Genomic DNA, 22,521 nt, shown 5'->3' with positions numbered 1-22,521 from the left:
GAGGAGCCAGTCAGCCAGTCAGCAGGAAGTGATGTCACGAGAGCAGCCAGTCAGCCAGTCAGCAGGAAGTGATGTCACGAGAGCAGCCAGTCAGCCAGTCAGCAGGAAGTGATGTCACAAGAGGAGCCAGTCAGCAGGAAGTGATGTCACGAGAGGAGCCAGTCAGCAGGAAGTGATGTCACGAGAGGAGCCAGTCAGCCAGTCAGCAGGAAGTGATGTCACGAGAGGAGCCAGTCAGCAGGAAGTGATGTCACGAGAGGAGCCAGTCAGCCAGTCAGCAGGAAGTGATGTCACGAGAGCAGCCAGTCAGCCAGTCAGCAGGAAGTGATGTCACGAGAGCAGCCAGTCAGCCAGTCAGCAGGAAGTGATGTCACGAGAGCAGCCAGTCAGCCAGTCAGCAGGAAGTGATGTCACGAGAGGAGCCAGTCAGCCAGTCAGCAGGAAGTGATGTCACGAGAGCAGCCAGTCAGCCAGTCAGCAGGAAGTGATGTCACGAGAGCAGCCAGTCAGCCAGTCAGCAGGAAGTGATGTCACAAGAGGAGCCAGTCAGCAGGAAGTGATGTCACGAGAGGAGCCAGTCAGCAGGAAGTGATGTCACGAGAGGAGCCAGTCAGCCAGTCAGCAGGAAGTGATGTCACGAGAGGAGCCAGTCAGCAGGAAGTGATGTCACGAGAGGAGCCAGTCAGCCAGTCAGCAGGAAGTGATGTCACGAGAGCAGCCAGTCAGCCAGTCAGCAGGAAGTGATGTCACGAGAGCAGCCAGTCAGCCAGTCAGCAGGAAGTGATGTCACGAGAGCAGCCAGTCAGCCAGTCAGCAGGAAGTGATGTCACGAGAGGAGCTCTTAAATTAAAAACATACAAAAGAACGTCTCGGAAATAAATACAAAACAGATGGGCGGAGCCCAAATGAACGCTCGAATGCACATTGCAGTTTGTTTATGAATCTAGCTCCGCCTCCTCAGCTCGGTGCCGTCGGCCCAAAGTGGTCTACCCCCCGTGCTGGTCTACTGGTGACCCTGGTCTCAACGGGAGGAGCTGCACCATCAGAAGATCAGCGAGCGGCTTGTGATGCGTTTCCTGTGACGCTGCAGAACCATAACAGGGTCCATCAGGTCCCCGTAGGAGGGCGGACCGGTTCTCTACGTGGACCAGCGGATCGGTTCCACTCAGAAACTGAGGAACTCCCATCGTACCGTAAACCACTGGAGGAGGACCAGGTCTAGTTCTTTGTGCAGCTCTCCTGTTGAAACCAGGACCAGCTCTGCGTGGAGCCGGACCACATCTCTTCACAGCGGGTGTCCAGGTCCACACCTCCTCTGCGGTCCGTCGGCGAGGTCCACCACGGACCAGGACGTCTGTAAGGGGGCGGTCCCCGTCCCCCAGGAGAGCGCTGGTCTACATGAGGGCGTTGAGGTGTCCGGTGTGACCCACCGAGTTCAGCATCAGGGCCCTCTGGTCCAGCACCTCCCGGTCCCGGCCCAGCGTGGCCCGGTCCTGCTCCAGCGCCGCCCGCTCGCTCTCCAGCCAAAGACGCTCCGCCTGCAGCGCCGCCCGCTCGCGCTCCAGCGCCGCCCACTCGCGCTCCAGACCCCCCAGAGGGCCCTCGCAGTCCGAGCCGCCACGCTGGACCTGCTCGCCGCCGAAGGCCTCGTGTCCGTAGTCCGAGGAGGAGGAGGTGGGGGGGGGAGGGGCGGGCCTGGACCTGTGTATGGGGGCGGGGGAGGGGTGCTGCTCCTCCTCCTGGGTGACGGGGGCGAGGAGGGGGGCGCTCGCCGTCAGGCGGCCCTCCATGGCTTCATTCATCAGGCTGAACCACGGCCACGAGGAGGTGCTGTCAGCCACGTTCTCCATCCCAACAGGAGGATACTTCAGGTCCTACAGAGGAGAGGAGGAGGAGGAGGAGAGGAGAGGAGGAGGGGAGAGGAGGAGAGAGGAGAGGAGGAGGAGGGGAGAGGAGGAGGAGGAGGAGGAGGAGGAGGAGGGGAGAGGAGAGGAGGAGAGGAGGTGGAAGCGAGAGGAGGAGGAGGGGAGAGGAGGAGAGAGGAGGTGAGGTCAGACAGGAAGTCAGACAGCATTGAGGGACGGACCAACACAAACTGTCACTCACCTTGTACCTCCTCTTCAGGTTGTCCCATTTCTTTGCCATCTGGTAGGTGGAGACCTTCCCCTGCAGGCCGAGCTCCTTCAGGATGGCTCTGAGACGGAGAACAGGTTACACACACACACCTGCAGCACGCACACACACACACCTGCAGCACGCACACACACACACACACACACACACACACACACATGCAGCATGCACACACACACACACCTGCAGCACACACACACACACACACACACACACACACACATGCAGCATGCACACACACACACACCTGCAGCACACACACACACACACACACACACACACACATGCAGCACACACACACACCTGCAGCACGCACACACACACACCTGCAGCACGCACACACACACACCTGCAGCACACACACACACACACACACACACACACACACACACACATGCAGCATGCACACACACACACACCTGCAGCACGCACACACACACACCTGCAGCACACACACACACACCTGCAGCACACACACACACACACACACACACTCACTTCCAGGCCGCCTTGGCAGCGTTCCTGCGCCCCGTGAAGAGCGCCTCGTTGGCGGCCCTCAGGTGGATCATCCTGCGGGTGTCCTGGTCCGTCACTGAGGGAGACGGACAGGAAGCAGCTCTTGATTCTTTGTCTACGACGCCGCGTCTTTATTTCATACCTCAGAACCCTAAATACACTTCCAATGCACCGGGTTCTGAACTCTTGACTGATATTCATACACAAAACTAATATCTGATCCTCTTACTTTTATACGAGAGGTCAGAGGGCGTGGAACACTCCTCTCCGCTGGCGTCGATGTAGGTCACGTTGCCGTCGGCCTCCACCAGGTTCTCCATGTTCTCCATGTTCTCCAGCTCCGACACGCCGCTCCTCTCCACCAGGAGGCAGTCTCTGTCGGGGGGCGGCGACGAGACGAAGACGCCGTCCTCCTCGCTGCTCCAGACCGGCGTCACTCGGGGGGCTTTGCCCAGCAGACGGCCTTCCAGGGCGTCGCTCATCAGCTGGAACCAGGGCCAGGAGGCCGGGTTGGTCTGGGCCTCCATGCCCCGAGGAGGGAACTTCAGGTCCTGAAGCACACACACACACATGAAGAACACACATGAAGAACACACACACATGAAGAACACACACACACGAAGAACACACACACACGAAGAACACACATGAAGAACACACATGAACACACACACACATGAAGAACACACACACACGAAGAACACACATGAAGAACACACACACACACATGAAGAACACACATGAAGAACACACATGAAGAACACACACACATGAAGAACACACATGAAGAACACACATGAACACACACACACATGAAGAACACACACACACGAAGAACACACATGAAGAACACACACACATGAAGAACACACACACATGAAGAACACACATGAAGAACACACATGAAGAACACACACACATGAAGAACACACACACATGAAGAACACACATGAAGAACACACATGAAGAACACACACACATGAAGAACACACATGAAGAACACACATGAAGAACACACACGAAGAACACACATGAAGAACACACACACATGAAGAACACACATGAAGAACACACACACATGAAGAACACACATGAAGAACACACACACACGAAGAACACACATGAAGAACACACACGAAGAACACACACGAAGAACACACACGAAGAACACACACACATGAAGAACACACATGAAGAACACACATGAAGAACACACACGAAGAACACACACGAAGAACACACACGAAGAACACACACGAAGAACACACACGAAGAATACACACGAAGAACACACATGAAGAACACACACGAAGAACACACACGAAGAACACACATGAAGAACACACACACATGAAGAACACACATGAACACACACACACATGAAGAACACACACACACAAAGAACACACATGAAGAACACACACACATGAAGAACACACATGAACACACACACACATGAAGAACACACACACATGAAGAACACACATGAAGAACACACACACATGAAGAACACACATGAAGAACACACACACATGAAGAACACACACACACACGAAGAACACACATGAAGAACACACATGAACACACACACACACATGAACACACACACATGAAGAACACACACACACACGAAGAACACACATGAAGAACACACATGAACACACACACACATGAAGAACACACACACATGAAGAACACACATGAAGAACACACACGAAGAACACACACGAAGAACACACACGAAGAACACACATGAAGAACACACATGAAGAACACACATGAAGAACACACACACACGAAGAACACACACGAAGAACACACATGAAGAACACACATGAAGAACACACACACACGAAGAACACACATGAAGAACACACATGAAGAACACACACACATGAAGAACACACATGAAGAACACACATGAAGAACACACATGAAGAACACACACGAAGAACACACACGAAGAACACACACGAAGAACACACACGAAGAACACACATGAAGAACACACATGAAGAACACACATGAAGAACACACACACACGAAGAACACACACGAAGAACACACACGAAGAACACACATGAAGAACACACACGAAGAACACACATGAAGAACACACACACACGAAGAACACACACGAAGAACACACACGAAGAACACACATGAAGAACACACATGAAGAACACACATGAAGAACACACACACACGAAGAACACACACGAAGAACACACACGAAGAACACACATGAAGAACACACACACACGAAGAACACACATGAAGAACACACATGAAGAACACACACACACGAAGAACACACATGAAGAACACACATGAAGAACACACACACATGAAGAACACACATGAAGAACACACATGAAGAACACACACACATGAAGAACACACATGAAGAACACACATGAAGAACACACATGAAGAACACACATGAAGAACACACATGAACACACACACACATGAACACACACACACATGAACACACACACACATGAAGAACACACACACACGAAGAACACACATGAAGAACACACATGAACACACACACACATGAACACACACACACATGAACACACACACACATGAAGAACACACACACACGAAGAACACACATGAAGAACACACACACATGAAGAACACACACACACGAAGAACACACATGAAGAACACACACACACGAAGAACACACATGAAGAACACACACACACGAAGAACACACATGAAGAACACACACACACGAAGAACACACATGAAGAACACACACACATGAAGAACACACATGAACACACACACACACATGAAGCACACACACACACACAAACACACACACACACATGAAGCACACACACGAACACACACAGATGAAGAACACACACACACGAAGCACACACACACACGAAGCACACACACACACACATGAAACACACACACACACACACACACGAACACACACACACGAAAACACACATGAAGCACACACACACACACACACACACACGAACACACACACACGAAAACACACATGAAGCACACACACACACACTTTATCAGCCAGAAGCTTTAAAACCTCCTCAAATGAAGCGTTTACTTTCATCAGGTTGCGTAACAACATTAGTCGTGTGGGGGCGTGGCCTCACGGCTGCAGCAGGTGAGCCAGTTGGGGGTCGTCACCTTAAACTTGGTCTTCAGGTTGTCCCACTTCTTGGCCACCTGGTCGGGCGTGATCTTCCCCGTCAGACCCAACTCCTTCACGATCCCCCTGTGGACGTAGAAACACCCTGATGACGACGCCGTCGTCGCGGTGACGACGTCGTCGTCGCGGTGACGACGTCAGGTTCCTCTTTGGGCTCCGTTACCTCCAGGCCGGCTTGGCCGTGTTCCTCCTCCCCGTGAACAGAGACTCGTTGGCGGCTCGTAGCTCAATTAGTCGCCGGGTGTCTTCTTCTGTCACTGGGTCAAAGGTCAAAGGTCAAACACTCACTTTAACATGAACCGAGTGTTTACTGCTTAAAGGGACGGTAACATTTAGAGGGGTCAATGGGCAGTGATAAAACCTTATGTTTTCTTTGGTTCGTGTTTATTTACTGCTCATGTTTACACCAACACAACAACACAACATTGTTGTTTCACAAAGCAGACTCCTGTAATATCGTTATAATTCATTAGCATCATTTATTAACTTCCCTCAGTCGTATATTGTTATTTAGAGATTGCTCACGTTTGTAGGTGAACTCGGCCATGCGCTGCAGGTCTCCCAGAGACGCCGACCCGTTCTTGTCCTCGTGGTCGACCAGCAGGTCCATCTCGGACTCCGTCAGGAACTCGGCCATCCCCCCCCGGCTGCGGCGGGCTCGTTTCTTGGGCGTCGGCGACAGCGGCTCGCAGTCCTCGTCCTCGTCCTCCACGATGGGCGTGAGGACGGGCGCCGCCCCGGTGAAGCGGCCCTCCATGGCGTCGTTCATCCGGTAGAACCACGGCCAGGAGCTCGGGTTGGTCTCCACGCCGCGAGCAGGAAACTTCAGCTCCTGGTAGAGACAGAAAGCTCTACAGATCGTCCACAGAGGGACCTTATCCTGCTGGCAACGAGCCGTCCACGCGTCCGGCAACGAGCCGCCCACGCGTCCGGCAACGAGCCGTCCACGCGTCCGGCAACGAGCCGTCCACACGTCCGGCAACGAGATGTCAACGAGCCGTCCACACGTCCGGCAACGAGCCGTCCAGACATCCGGCAACGAGCCGTCAACACGTCCGGCAACGAGATGTCAACGAGCCGTCCACACGTCCGTCAACGAGATGTCCAGACATCCGGCAACGAGATGTCCAGACATCCGGCAACGAGCCGGCAACACGTCCGGCAACGAGATGTCAACGAGCCGTCAACACGTCCGGCAACGAGATGTCAACGAGCCGTCCACACGTCCGGCAACGAGATGTCCAGACATCCGGCAACGAGATGTCCAGCCATCCGGCAACGAGATGTCCAGACATCCGGCAACGAGCCGTCCACACGTCCGGCAACAAGATGTCAACGAGCCGTCCACACGTCCGTCAACGAGATGTCCAGACATCCGGCAACGAGCCGTCCACACGTCCGGCAACAAGATGTCAACGAGCCGTCCACACATCCGGCAACGAGATGTCAACGAGCCGTCCACACGTCCGGCAACGAGCCGTCCACACGTCCGTCAACGAGATGTCCAGACATCCGGCAACGAGCCGTCAACACATCCGGCAACAAGCCGTCCACACATCCGGCAACGAGATGTCCAGACATCCGGCAACGAGCCATCAACACATCCGGCAACGAGCCGTCCACACATCCGGCAACGAGATGTCCAGACATCCGGCAACGAGCCGTCCACACGTCCGGCAACGAGAGGTCAACGAGCCGTCCACACGTCCGGCAACGAGATGTCCAGACATCCGGCAACGAGCCGTCCACACATCCGGCAACGAGATGTCCAGACATCCGGCAACGAGCCGTCCACACATCCGGCAACGAGCCGTCAACACGTCCGGCACCGAGATGTCAACGAGCCGTCTACACGTCCGGCAACGAGCCGTCCACACGTCCGGCAACGAGATGTCCAGACATCCGGCAACGAGCCGTCCACACATCCGGCAACGAGATGTCCAGACATCCGTCAACGAGCCGTCCACATGTCCGGCAACGAGATGTCAATGAGCCGTCCACACGTCCGGCAACGAGATGTCCAGACATCCGGGAATGAGCCGTCCACGCGTCCGGCAACGAGCCGTCCACGCGTCCGGCAACGAGATGTCCACGCGTCCGGCAACGAGCCGTCCACGCGTCCGGCAACGAGCCGTCCATGCGTCCGGCAACGAGACGTCCACGCGTACGTCAACGAGCCGTCCACACGTCCGGCAACGAGATGTCCAGACATCCGTCAACGAGCCGTCCACATGTCCGGCAACGAGATGTCAACGAGCCGTCCACACGTCCGGCAACGAGATGTCCAGACATCCGGCAACGAGCCGTCCACGCGTCCGGCAACGAGCCGTCCACGCGTCCGGCAACGAGACGTCCACGCGTCCGGCAACGAGCCGTCCACGCGTCCGGCAACGAGATGTCCCGTCCACACGTCCGGCAACGAGATGTCCAGACATCCGGCAACGAGCCGTCCACACGTCCGGCAACGAGCCGTCCACACGTCCGGCAACGAGCCGTCCACACGTCCGGCAACAAGATGTCCAGACATCCGGCAACGAGATGTCCAGACATCCGGCAACGAGCCGTCCACACGTCCGCAACGAGCCGTCCACACGTCCGGCAACGAGCCGTCCACACGTCCGGCAACGAGATGTCCACACATCCGGCAACGAGATGTCCAGACATCCGTCAACGAGCCGTCCACATGTCCGGCAACGAGATGTCAACGAGCCGTCCACACGTCCGGCAACGAGATGTCCAGACATCCGTCAACGAGCCGTCCACATGTCCGGCAACGAGATGTCAACGAGCCGTCCACACGTCCGGCAACGAGATGTCCCGTCCACACGTCCGGCAACGAGCCGTCCACACGTCCGGCAACGAGATGTCCAGACATCCGGCAACGAGATGTCCAGACATCCGGCAACGAGCCGTCCACACGTCCGGCAACGAGATGTCCAGACATCCGGCAACGAGATGTCCAGACATCCGGCAACGAGCCGTCCACACGTCCGCAACGAGCCGTCCACACGTCCGGCAACGAGCCGTCCACACATCCGGCAACGAGATGTCCAGCCATCCGGCAACGAGATGTCCAGACATCCGGCAACGAGCCGTCCACACGTCCGGCAACAAGATGTCAACGAGCCGTCCACACGTCCGGCAACGAGATGTCCAGACATCCGGCAACGAGATGTCCAGACATCCGGCAACGAGCCGTCCACACGTCCGCAACGAGCCGTCCACACGTCCGGCAACGAGCCGTCCACGAGATGTCCAGACATCCGGCAACGAGATGTCCAGACATCCGGCAACGAGATGTCCAGACATCCGGCAACGAGCCGTCCACACGTCCGTCAACGAGCCGTCCACGCGTCCGGCAACGAGCCGTCCACGCGTCCGGCAACGAGCCGTCCACGCGTCCGGCAACGAGCCGTCCACGCGTCCGGCAACGAGCCGTCCACGCGTCCGGCAACGAGCCGTCCACGCGTCCGGCAACGAGCCGTCCACGCGTCCGGCAACGAGATGTCCAGACATCCGGCAACGAGATGTCCAGACATCCGGCAACGAGATGTCCACACGTCCGTCAACGAGCCGTCCACACGTCCGGCAACGAGCCGTCCACGCGTCCGGCAACGAGCCGTCCACACGTCCGGCAACGAGCCGTCCACACGTCCGTCAATGAGCCGTCCACACGTCCGGCAACGAGCCGTCCACTCGTCCGGCAACGAGCCGTCCACACGTCCGGCAACGAGCCGTCCACTCGTCCGGCAACGAGCCGTCCACGCGTCCGGCAACGAGCCTCATGCAGAACCTCTGCAGGCCGAGTCAAAGAGCTTCTCCACCTCTCTGAAGCTCTTGATGATCTCGTTCATGTCAATAGGTTAAAAGACCTCCTGAACTTCTGGTCCGTGTGTTTGATCCCTGCAGAGCGTCACTCTTTCAGTTTGGATCTTAAACCTTCTTAAAGGTTCTACTAAACTCTCTGGTTCCAACTGGATGAATTTAATCCTCAAGGTAGTAAAGCTATATAATATAATATAATATATAAAAATAAAATAAATCTCCCTGGTCCGTCCTACACACACCTTCTGCTGTGCTCTTATAATATGAATGAATTAAAGTTCATCTCTCATGGTTCCTGCATCAAGCCCAGAATCTCCTAAACAGAGACTTCCCTGTGAGTCTTGGATCGGTGGTTTGAGTAGCCGGAGGTGGACCAGGACCTACCTTGTATCTCCTCTTCAGGTTGTCCCACTTCTTTGCCAGCTGGTCTGTGGTCAGCTTCCCCTGCAGACCCAGCTCGTACAGGATGGCTCTGAAAGAAAGTGGCACCAGGGTTGAATCCCTGAGACTGAGGGCGGTTCTTCCCAAACGGAGTCACCAAACTCTCTTGGTCCTTTTCTACTGGATGGAAAGCTCCAACTAACAAATCCGGACCTCTAGAGTCTGGACCCTATGAGTCAAGACCGTAAGAGTCAAGAATCCAATCCTCTGGAGTCCAGACCTCTGGAGTCCAGTCCTTTGGAGTCTAGACCTCTGGAGTCCGGACCCTATGAGTCTGGACCGTAAGAGACTAGAACTCTGGAGTTCGGACCTCTGGAGTCCAGTCCTTTGGAGTCCGGACCTCTGGAGTCCAGTCCTTTGGAGTCTAGACCTCTGGAGTCCGGACCCTATGAGTCTGGACCGTAAGAGTCTGGACCGTAAGAGTCTAGAACTCTGGAGTCCAGGCCTCTGGAGTCCAGGCCTCTGGAGTCCAGGCCTTTGGAGTCCAGACCTCTGGAGTCCAGACCTCTGGAGTCCAGGCCTCTGGAGTCCAGACCTCTGGAGTCCAGGCCTCTGGAGTCCAGGCCTTTGGAGTCCAGACCTCTGGAGTCCAGACCTCTGGAGTCCAGACCTCTGGAGTCCAGGCCTCTGGAGTCCAGACCTCTGGAGTCCAGGCCTCTGGAGTCCAGGCCTCTGGAGTCCGGACCTCTGGAGTCCGGACCTCTGGAGTCCGGACCTGGTGCAGGTAGTGAACTCTCACCTCCAGGCCGGTTTGGCTGAATGCTTCCTGCCGGTGAAGAGCGCTTCGTTGGCGGCTCTGAGTTTGATCATCCTCTCGGTCTCCGTCTCGGTCACTGTGAAGGAAGAACAGCGGCTCAGACGGGAATCGAGCCGACGGGAGGACCGGGTCCCGCGATGCCTACTTTTATAGGAGCACTCGCTCATCCGCCTCCAGCCCATGGGGACCCCCTCGGCAGGAGGAGCGCCGCCGCGGACCGCCCCGTCGGCCTCCTGCGCCACCGTGTCCTCCATCTCCGTCTTGATGAGGAACTCCAGGATGTCGGTGCTCTCCTGGTGGTGGTGGTGGTGGTGGTGGTGGTTGGACTGGCCGCCGCAGCGGTGGCCGCCGCTCTCCGGGCTCAGCACCAGGTTGGCGTTGTAGAGACGGCCGTGCATGGCTTCGTCCATGATGTGGAACCAGGGCCACGACTCCACGACCCCCCCGATGTTGTCCTGGCCCTGGTAGGGCTGCTTCAGGTCCTGGGAGACACAGGGGGGCTTTAGAGACACCCTGTTCTGCACATGGTGGTTTAACTGATCCAGACTACAAGAACCCTGTTAATCCTCCTCCAGCTAAACCTCTTCAAACCGTTAAAGGACTCATCTGGGGACAGCTTAATGTTCCATCTACAGTGTGCTCTTATTTTGAAATAGAGGCGACATGATGAGCTTTCATGTGATTGGCTGAACACTGACTGATGTCCTGAGCATAAACATAAATATATATAAATATATATAAGTTTAATCAGTATTAACAAATAAATAAATACATACCTTGTACTTCGTCCGCAGGTTGTCCCACTTCTTGGCGATCTGGTCTGCTGTGAGCTTCCCCTCCAGACCGAGGCCCTTTAGGATGGTGCTGAGGAGAGGACAATACTACTATTATTACTACAGAGATATGAATTACTAGTATGCTAACATTACTAATATATTAACATTATTAATAATATATTAACATTAACAATATTAATAATATATTAACATTATTAATAATATATTAACATTACTAATACATTAACATTATTAATAATATATTAACATTACTAATACATTAACATTATTAATATATTCACAATATTAATAATATATATTTTTACTAATTTATTTACATTACTAATATATGAAAAATACTACTAATATTTTTAAATTTGTAATAATATATTTACATTATTACATCGGGAACGAGCCAATGTTTTTACATGAATTACTTCAACAATCATTATAGTTTAAAAGTTGATAAATTAATGTTTCAGAGGTACTTGTATGAGGTGTTGGGGAGTAAAGTAACTGAAAGTTACTTCACTCGTGTACTTCACATGTGAAGTACAACATGTGAAGTACAACATGTGTACTTCACAGTGTACTTCACATGTTGTACTTCACAGTGTACTTCATATGTTGTACTTCATATGTTGTACTTCACTGTATACTTCACGTATACTTCACCGTATACTTCACCGTGTACTTCACCGTATACTTCACGTGTACTTCACCGTATACTTCACGTGTACTTCACTGTATACTTCACGTGTACTTCACCGTATACTTCACCGTATACTTCACGTGTACTTCACTGTATACTTCACGTGTACTTCACCGTATACTTCACGTGTACTTCACCGTATACTTCACGTGTACTTCACTGTATACTTCACGTGTACTTCACCGTATACTTCACGTGTACTTCACCGTATACTTCACGTGTACTTCACCGTATACTTCACAGTGTACTTTAGTATCCGAGGTACCTCCAGGCTATCTTGGCTGAGTTCCTCTTGCCCGTGAACAGAGCCTCGTTGGACGCCCTGAACTCAATCAGCCTCTTCACGTCCTCTTCAGTCACTGCAGAGGGGGCAAAGGGCAAAGGTCATGCACGAGTTCACCATCTTCCCAGGGTCCTAAGTTCCCCAGTTTAATGTCTTCATTTATGACGTCAACAAGCTGAAATCAGACTCTGATGAACACATTTACCATTGTAATAAGGCACTGGGAACACTGGGAACAACATAGTACATACAAACAGGAAACTGGGAACACAAGACACTGGGAACACTGGGAACAACATAGTACATACAAACAGGAAACTGGGAACACAAGACACTGGGAACAACATAGTACATAAAAACAGGGAACTGGGAACACAAGACACTGGGAACAACATAGTACATACAAACAGGAAACTGGGAACACAAGACACTGGGAACAACATAGTACATAAAAACAGGGAACTGGGAACACAAGACACTGGGAACAACATAGTACATACAAACAGGAAACTGGGAACACAAGACACTGGGAACAACATAGTACATACAAACAGGAAACTGGGAACACAAGACACTGGGAACAACATAGTACATACAAACAGGAAACTGGGAACACAAGACACTGGGAACAACATAGTACATACAAACAGGAAACTGGGAACACAAGACACTGGGAACAACATAGTACATACAAACAGGAAACTGGGAACACAAGACACTGGGAACAACATAGTACATACAAACAGGAAACTGGGAACACAAGACACTGGGAACAACATAGTACATACAAACAGGAAACTGGGAACACAAGACACTGGGAACAACATAGTACATACAAACAGGAAACTGGGAACACAAGACAATGGGAACAACATAGTACATACAAACAGGAAACTGGGAACACAAGACACTGGGAACGACATAGTACATACAAACAGGAAACTGGGAACACAAGACACTGGGAACACTGGGAACAACATAGTACATACAAACAGGAAACTGGGAACACAAGACAATGGGAACACTGGGAACAACATAGTACATACAAACAGGAAACTGGGAACACAAGAAAATAGGAACACTGGGAACAACATAGTACATACAAACAGGAAACTGGGAACACAAGACACTGGGAACAACATAGTACATACAAACAGGAAACTGGGAACACAAGACAATGGGAACACTGGGAACAACATAGTACATACAAACAGGAAACTGGGAACACAAGACAATGGGAACACTGGGAACAACATAGTACATAAAAACAGGAAACTGGGAACACAAGAAAATAGGAACACTGGGAACAACATAGTACATACAAACAGGAAACAGGGAACACAAGACAATGGGAACACAAGACACTGGGAACACTGGACAAAGGGAACACAGGACACTGGAAACACAAGACACTGGGAACACAAGACACTGGGAACACAGGACACTGGGGACACAAGACACTGGGGACACAGGACACTGGAAACACAAGACACTGGGGACACAAGACACTGGGAACACAAGACACTGGGGACACAAGACACTGGGAACACAAGACACTGGAAACACAAGACACTGGGGACACAAGACACTGGGGACACAAGACACTGGGAACACAAGACACTGGGAACACAAGACACTGGACACAAGACACTGGGAACACAAGACACTGGAAACACAAGACACTGGGGACACAAGACACTGGAAACACAAGACACTGGGGACACAAGACACTGGGGACACAATACACTGGACACAAGACACTGGGAACACAAGACACTGGGAACACAAGACACTGGGAACACAAGACACTGGACACAAGACACTGGGAATACAAGACACTGGGAACACAAGACACTGGGAACACAAGACACTGGGGACACTGGAAACACAAGACACTGGGGACACAAGACACTGGGAACACAATACACTGGACACAAGACACTGGGAACACAAGACACTGGGAACACAAGACACTGGGGACACTGGGAACACAGGACACTGGGAACACAAGACACTGGGATGGGAACACTGGAAACACAGGACACTGGACACTGGGAACACAAGACACTGGACACAAGACACTGGGAACACAAGACACTGGGAACACAAGACACTGGGGACACAAGACACTGGGAACACAGGACACTGGGAACACAAGACACTGGACACAAGACACTGGGAACACAAGACACTGGGAACACAAGACACTGGACACAAGACACTGGAAACACAAGACACTGGAAACACAAGACACTGGGGACACAGGACACTGGAAACACAAGACACTGGGGACACAAGACACTGGGAACACAATACACTGGACACAAGACACTGGGAACACAAGACACTGGTATGGGAACACTGGAAACACAGGACACTGGGAACACTGGACACAAGACACTGGACACAAGACACTGGGGACACAAGACACTGGACACTGGGGACACAAGACACTGGACACAAGACATTGGGAACACAGGACACTGGGAACACAAGACACTGGGAACACAAGACACTGGGATGGGAACACTGGAAACACAGAACACTGGGAACACTGGACACAAGACACTGGGAACACAAGACACTGGGAACACAGGACACTGGGAACACAGGACACTGGGAACACAAGACACTGGACACAGGACACTGGGAACACAGGACACTGGGAACACAGGACACTGGGGACACAAGACACTGGGAACACAAGACACTGGGAACACAAGACACTGGAAACACAAGACACTGGGGACACAAGACACTGGGAACACAGGACACTGGGAACACAGGACACTGGGAACACAAGACACTGGGGACACAAGACACTGGAGACACAAGACACTGGGGACACAGGACACTGGGGACACAAGACGCTGGAAACACAAGACACTGGGGACACAAGACACTGGGAACACAAGACACTGGGGACACAAGACACTGGGGACACAAAAAACTGGGAACACAGGACACTGGGGACACAGGACACTGGGGACACAGGACACTGGGGACACAGGACACTGGGGACACAGGACACTGGGGACACAGGACACTGGAAACACAAGACACTGGAGACACAAGACACCGGGGACACAAGACACCGGGAACACAAGACACCGGGAACACAAGACACCGGGAACACAAGACACTGGACATAAGACACTGGGGACACAAGACACTGGGGACACAAGACACTGGAAACACAAGACACTGGGGACACAAGACACTGGGAACACAAGACACAAGACACTGGAAACACAAGACACTGGAAACACAAGACACTGGAGACACAAGACACCGGGGACACAAGACACCGGGAACACAAGACACCGGGAACACAAGAAACTGGGGACACAATACACTGGACACAAGACACTGGGAACACAAGACACTGGGAACACAAGACACTGGGGACACTGGGAACACAGGACACTGGGAACACAAGACACTGGGATGGGAACACTGGAAACACAGGACACTGGGAACTGGGAACACAAGACACTGGACACAAGACACTGGGATGGGAACACTGGAAACACAGGACACTGGGAACTGGGAACACAATACACTGGACACAAGACACTGGGAACACAAGACACTGGGGACACAAGACACTGGGAACACAGGACACTGGGAACACAAGACACTGGACACAAGACACTGGGAACACAAGACACTGGGAACACAAGACACTGGAAACACAAGACACTGGGGACACAAGACACTGGGAACCCAATACACTGGACACAAGACACTGGGAACACAAGACACTGGGAACACTGAGAACACAGGACACTGGGAACACAAGACACTGGGATGGGAACACTGGAAACACAGAACACTGGGAACACTGGACACTGGGGACACAAGACACTGGGGACACAAGACACTGGGAACACAAGACACTGGGGACACGGGACACTGGGGACACGGGACACTGGAAACACAGGACACTGGGGACACAGGACACTGGAAACAAGACACTGGAAACACAAGACACTGGAAACACAAGACACTGGGAACACAAGACACTGGGAACACAAGACACTGGGAACACAAGACACTGGACACAAGACACTGGGAACACAAGACACTGGGAACACAAGACACTGGACACAAGACACTGGGAACACAAGACACTGGAAACACAAGACACTGGAAACACAAGACACTGGGGACACAAGACACTGGAAACACAAGACACTGGGGACACAAGACACTAGGAACACAATACACTGGACACAAGACACTGGGGACACAATACACTGGACACAAGACACTGGGAACACAAGACACTGGGGACACAAGACACTGGGAACACAAGACACTGGGAACACTGGGAACACAAGACACTGGGATGGGAATACTGGGAACACAGGACACTGGGAACACTGGACACTGGGAACACAAGACACTGGACACAAGACACTGGGAACACAAGACACTGGGGACACAAGACACTGGAAACACAAGACACTGGACACAAGACATTGGGAACACAGGACACTGGGAACACAAGACACTGGGATGGGAACACTGAACACTGGACACAAGACACTGGGAACACTGAACACTGGACACAAGACACTGGGAACACAAGACACTGGGAACACAAGACACTGGACACAGGACACTGGGGACACTGGGAACACAAGACACTGGGGACACTGGGAACACAGGACACTGGGAACACAGGACACTGGAAACACAGGACACTGGGAACACAAGACACTGGACACAAGACACTGGGAACACAAGACACTGGAAACACAAGACACTGGGAACACAAGACACTGGGAACACAAGACACTGGGAACACAGGACACTGGGAACACAAGACACTGGGAACACAGGACACTGGGAACACAGGACACTGGGAACACAAGACACTGGACACAAGACACTGGGAACACAAGACACTGGGAACACAAGACACTGGGAACACAAGACACTGGGAACACAGGACACTGGGAACACAAGACACTGGACACAAGACACTGGGAACACAAGACACTGGGAACACAAGACACTGGGAACACAAGACACTGGGAACACAGGACACTGGGAACACAAGACACTGGGAACACAGGACACTGGGAACACAAGACACTGGGAACACAAGACACTGGGAACACAAGACACTGGGAACACAGGACACTGGGAACACAAGACACTGGGAACACAAGACACTGGGAACACAGGACACTGGGAACACAAGACACTGGACACAAGACACTGGGAACACAAGACACCGGGAACACAAGACACCGGGAACACAAGACACCGGGAACACAAGACACCGGGAACACAAGACACCGGGAACACAAGACACTGGGAACACAAGACACTGGAAACACAAGACACCGGGAACACAAGACATTGGGAACACAAGACACTGGGATGGGAACACTGGAAACACAGGACACTGGGAACACTGGACACTGGGGAGACAAGACACTGGGAACACAAGACACTGGGAACACAAGACACCGGGAACACAAGACACTGGGAACACAAGACACCGGGAACACAGGACACCGGGGACACAAGACACCGGGAACACAAGACACTGGGGACACAAGACACCGGGAACACAAGACACCGGGAACACAAGACACTGGAAACACAAGACACCGGGAACACAAGACACCGGGAACACAAGACACTGGGGACACTGGGAACACAAGACACCGGGAACACAAGACACCGGGAACACAAGACACCGGGGACACAAGACACTGGGAACACAAGACACTGGGAACACAAGACACTGGGAACACAAGACACCGGGGACACAAGACACTGGGAACACAAGACACTGGGAACACAAGACACTGGGAACACAAGACACCGGGAACACAAGACACCGGGAACACAAGACACCGGAAACACAAGACACCGGGAACACAAGACACCGGGAACACAAGACACTGGGAACACAAGACACTGGAAACACAAGACACCGGGAACACAAGACACTGGAAACACAAGACACCGGGAACACAAGACACTGGGATGGGAACACTGGAAACACAGGACACTGGGAACACTGGACACTGGGAACACAAGACACTGGACACAAGACACTGGGAACACAAGACACTGGGGACACAAGACACTGGGATGGGAACACTGGAAACACAGGACACTGGAAACACAGGACACTGGGAACACAAGACACTGGACACAAGACACTGGGAACACAAGACACTGGGAACACAAGACACTGGGAACACAAGACACTGGGAACACAGGACACTGGGAACACAGGACACTGGGAACACAAGACACTGGACACAAGACACTGGGAACACAAGACACAGGGAACACAAGACACTGGGAACACAGGACACTGGGAACACAAGACACTGGACACAAGACACTGGGAACACAAGACACTGGGAACACAAGACACTGGGAACACAAGACACTGGGAACACAGGACACTGGGAACACAAGACACTGGGAACACAGGACACTGGGAACACAGGACACTGGGGACACAAGACACTGGGAACACAGGACACTGGGAACACAAGACACTGGGAACACAAGACACTGGGGACACAAGACACTGGGAACACAAGACACTGGGAACACAGGACACTGGGAACACAAGACACTGGGAACACAAGACACTGGGAACACAGGACACTGGGAACACAAGACACTGGGAACACAGGACACTGGGAACACAAGACACTGGGAACACAGGACACTGGGGACACAAGACACTGGGAACACAGGACACTGGGAACACAAGACACTGGGAACACAAGACACTGGGAACACAAGACACTGGGAACACAGGACACTGGGGACACAAGACACTGGGAACACAAGACACTGGGAACACAGGACACTGGGGACACAAGACACTGGGAACACAGGACACTGGGGACACAAGACACTGGGAACACAAGACACTGGGAACACAAGACACTGGGAACACAAGACACTGGGAACACAAGACACTGGGAACACAGGACACTGGGGACACAAGACACTGGGAACACAAGACACTGGGAACACAGGACACTGGGGACACAAGACACTGGGAACACAGGACACTGGGGACACAAGACACTGGGAACACAAGACACTGGGAACACAGGACACTGGGAACACAGGACACTGGGAACACAAGACACTGGGAACACTGGGATGGGAACACTGGGGTCGTATGCTTGACCCCAACACAACCAGCATGACTTACTTTTATAGGAGTTCTCTGAGAACTGAGGCAGCGGGTTCAGCGCGGACTCCATTGTGACCATAGAGGACCAGAAGGCAGCGATGAGGGAACGAGGAAAGGAGGCGAGGAAGGAAGGAAGTGTTCCAACACTTAGGCCTGATGCTACCTAACTATTTAACGTGCAGTCACATCCAGTTCCCGGCTCCGTTAGTCCCGTGAGGCCGTCCCGGTGCAGATTCACCGGAACTTGGACCTGTTAACCGTTCAAAAAGGCTGCTAGCTAGCTAGCTAGCTTGGAGAAAGCTAACCTAAACAGCAGCTTCCCGTCACGCGACGGTTCCGTTAGTTCCGGTCGCTCTCACGTTAACGTGCGCCATCGTGGCTGCAGCGATACGGCGGTACATCAAGCCGTTACCGGGACCGGAGGGAGCCCTGCACCCCGTTTCCTCTGCTGAGGGTGCGCTCGATTAATGCGCCCTCAAAACCGCCTGCCGTCAGGTGACCTGCAGCTGGACGACGACCGGGGGGGGGGCGGGGTTACACTAACAGTCTCATTGACAGAATTATAAAGGTACTATGATTAAATACATAATTAAATAGATAAAAGATCATTACTTAAGTACATTAAATGAGATACACAAGTCGTTTGCATCCTGATGTGTTTTTCACCAACAATCTCTGATATACTATGCACATATTATCTCTCTCTCTCTCTCTCTCTCTCTCTCTATATATATATATATTATCTATCTATATATATATAAATATAGATAATGTCATGAAACGTGCAGTTTCCTGAGGCCTCCTCAAAGTTTATTTGACATACACTGTTTACCTTCAATATTGAATATTCATTGTTTTCATTTAGTTTTATTTGCACAACAATTAATAAAGTTTTAGTGTTCATGAAATGTGACTTGTTTATATTCCTATATTATATTTGTTGATTTACTAGACTTATTAATTACACATTAAATGGTCGTCATTCATTGTTTATTCTTATTTTTAACTAAATCTACAGATTCACTTTTATGGAACTAAAGTTAACAATTTGTATTGTTTATATTTATATTTTTATTTACATCTCTTCCTCTCTTCATCCTTTCTTCATGTCTTCATCTCTTCCTCTCTTCATGTCTTCATCTCTTCATCCTCTCTTCCTCTCTTCATCCTCTCTTCCTCTCTTCATGTCTTCATCTCTTCCTCTCTTCATGTCTTCCTCTCTTCATCTCTTCCTTTCTTCATGTCTTCATCTCTTCTTCCTTTCTTCATGTCTTCATCTCTTCCTCTCTTCCTCTCTTCATGTCTTCATCTCTTCCTCTCTTCATCCTCTCTTCTTCCTCTCTTCATGTCTTCCTCTCTTCATCCTCTCTTCCTCTCTTCATGTCTTCATCTCTTCCTCTCTTCATCCTCTCTTCTTCCTCTCTTCATGTCTTCCTCTCTTCATCCTCTCTTCCTCTCTTCATGTCTTCATCTCTTCCTCTCTTCATCCTCTCTTCATGTCTTCCTCTCTTCATCCTCTCTTCCTCTCTTCATGTCTTCATCTCTTCCTCTCTTCATCCTCTCTTCTTCCTCTCTTCATGTCTTCCTCTCTTCATCCTCTCTTCCTCTCTTCATGTCTTCATCTCTTCCTCTCTTCATCCTCTCTTCTTCCTCTCTTCATGTCTTCCTCTCTTCATCCTCTCTTCCTCTCTTCATGTCTTCCTCTCTTCCTCTCTTCCTCCACTCACAGCTTCTCCACCAGCCTCTGGAACAAGCCCACCAGTCTCTGTCTGCTCTCCAGCTGGTCTGGATCCAGGTCCACCAGTCTCTGTCTGCCTTCCAGCTGGTCTGGGTCCAGGTCCACCAGTCTCTGTCTGCCTTCCAGCTGGTCTGGGTCCAGGTCCATCAGTCTCTGGTAGAACCTGGTCTGCAGCACCACCTCCTTCTCCGTGGTCCTCCCCGCCGGCCCCTCCCTCTCTTTTCTCAGCAGTGCTCTCTCCCTCTCTAAATCCTCCCTGGCCCTCTCCAGGAACACTCGGTCCCGGTCCAGGAACGCCCGGTCTCGGTCCAGAAAGGCCCGATCTCGATCCAGAACCACTCGGTCTCGATCCAGAACCTCCCGGTCTCTCTCCAGAAGCACCCGGTCTCTCTCCAGAGCGGCCGTGTCTCTGCTCAGCAGCTCCCGGTCTCGCTCCAGAGCGATCAGCTCTCCATCGAACTCGGCCTGCTCCGCCTCCAGAGCCCTCCACTCCCTCTGCAGCGCCTCCAGCCTCCTGCAGGCGGCGCCGTCCTCCCTGGCGGAGCAGGAGGGGGGCGGGGGCGCCTCGTCGGGCACGTGGGCGGCGTACAGTAAGGCGGTCTGGCTCTCGTTCCTGGCGGGTGGACTCACGTGGACTCTGTCTGGTATGGCTGAGAACTGAACAGGTGACCCGGTTCTGCTCTCGGCCTCGATCCCGCTGAGCGTGCCGACGCCCCCCAGAGCCCTCGACCCCGGCCCCGGTCCAGGAGAACCCCCTTCTGTTTTAGGAAGGAGGAGCGCGATGGCGGCGGCGTCCTCACTCAGCAGGGACGGGCGGGCGCCGCTCATGGCCTCGTCCATCAGGTGGAACCAGCGCCACGAGTTGGTCTGGGTCTCCATGCCCACCGGAGGGTTCTTCAGGGCCTACGGGGTACAAGAGACGAGAGGTCAAAGGTCGTTTCAG

General features: G+C 52.3%; 2 protein-coding genes across 4 annotated transcripts in view; both read right to left on the bottom strand.

Annotated features, from left to right (window-relative positions):
* Window positions 1-791: 791 nt before the first annotated feature.
* On the bottom strand, window positions 792-20,364 carry LOC117731922. The gene is made up of 13 exons (XM_034534481.1): window positions 19,859-20,364; window positions 12,631-12,724; window positions 11,654-11,741; window positions 11,023-11,359; window positions 10,860-10,953; window positions 10,064-10,151; window positions 6,380-6,686; window positions 6,018-6,111; window positions 5,833-5,920; window positions 2,879-3,200; window positions 2,632-2,725; window positions 2,107-2,194; window positions 792-1,874 (listed from the first exon to the last, which is right to left on the bottom strand). The coding sequence occupies exons 1-13, from the start codon at window positions 19,908-19,910 to the stop codon at window positions 1,395-1,397; spliced, it is 2,226 nt and encodes a 741-aa protein (XP_034390372.1). The 5' UTR covers window positions 19,911-20,364; the 3' UTR covers window positions 792-1,394.
* A 1,121-nt stretch (window positions 20,365-21,485) lies between these two features.
* The window catches only part of LOC117731920, a 4,839-nt gene continuing 3,803 nt past the window's right edge, over window positions 21,486-22,521 (bottom strand). Inside the window, exons 4-5 of one of the 3 annotated variants that reach the window (XM_034534474.1) lie at window positions 21,684-22,481; window positions 21,486-21,641 (exon numbers count right to left, since the gene is read on the bottom strand). In XM_034534474.1, coding sequence (XP_034390365.1) covers window positions 21,564-21,641; window positions 21,684-22,481 — 876 coding nt within the window. In that variant the 3' untranslated portion in view covers window positions 21,486-21,563. Of the gene's footprint in view, window positions 22,482-22,521 lie in introns of all 3 variants that reach the window. The other 2 variants (XM_034534475.1, XM_034534473.1) reach the window with 2 other exon arrangements.

This window comes from Cyclopterus lumpus, chromosome 6 (assembly GCF_009769545.1).
Source record: "Cyclopterus lumpus isolate fCycLum1 chromosome 6, fCycLum1.pri, whole genome shotgun sequence".
In the NCBI taxonomy this organism is placed as follows: domain Eukaryota; kingdom Metazoa; phylum Chordata; class Actinopteri; order Perciformes; family Cyclopteridae; genus Cyclopterus; species Cyclopterus lumpus.
Note: the sequence above shows the minus strand (reverse complement) of the source record. Positions and strands in the feature narration are given on the sequence as shown.

What these genes read in the sequence shown, in the direction of transcription:
- LOC117731922 (XM_034534481.1), bottom strand. Translation starts at nt 19,910, where the DNA reads ATGGAGTCCGCGCTGAACCCGCTGCCTCAGTTCTCAGAGAACTCCTAT. An exon ending in TCAGCCAAGATAGCCTGGAG is followed by an intron (nt 11,742 to 12,630) that starts GTACCTCGGATA and finishes TCCTCTCCTCAG; the next exon opens with CACCATCCTAAAGGGCCTCG. An exon ending in GCTGCCAAGGCGGCCTGGAA is followed by an intron (nt 2,195 to 2,631) that starts GTGAGTGTGTGT and finishes TCTCCGTCTCAG; the next exon opens with AGCCATCCTGAAGGAGCTCG.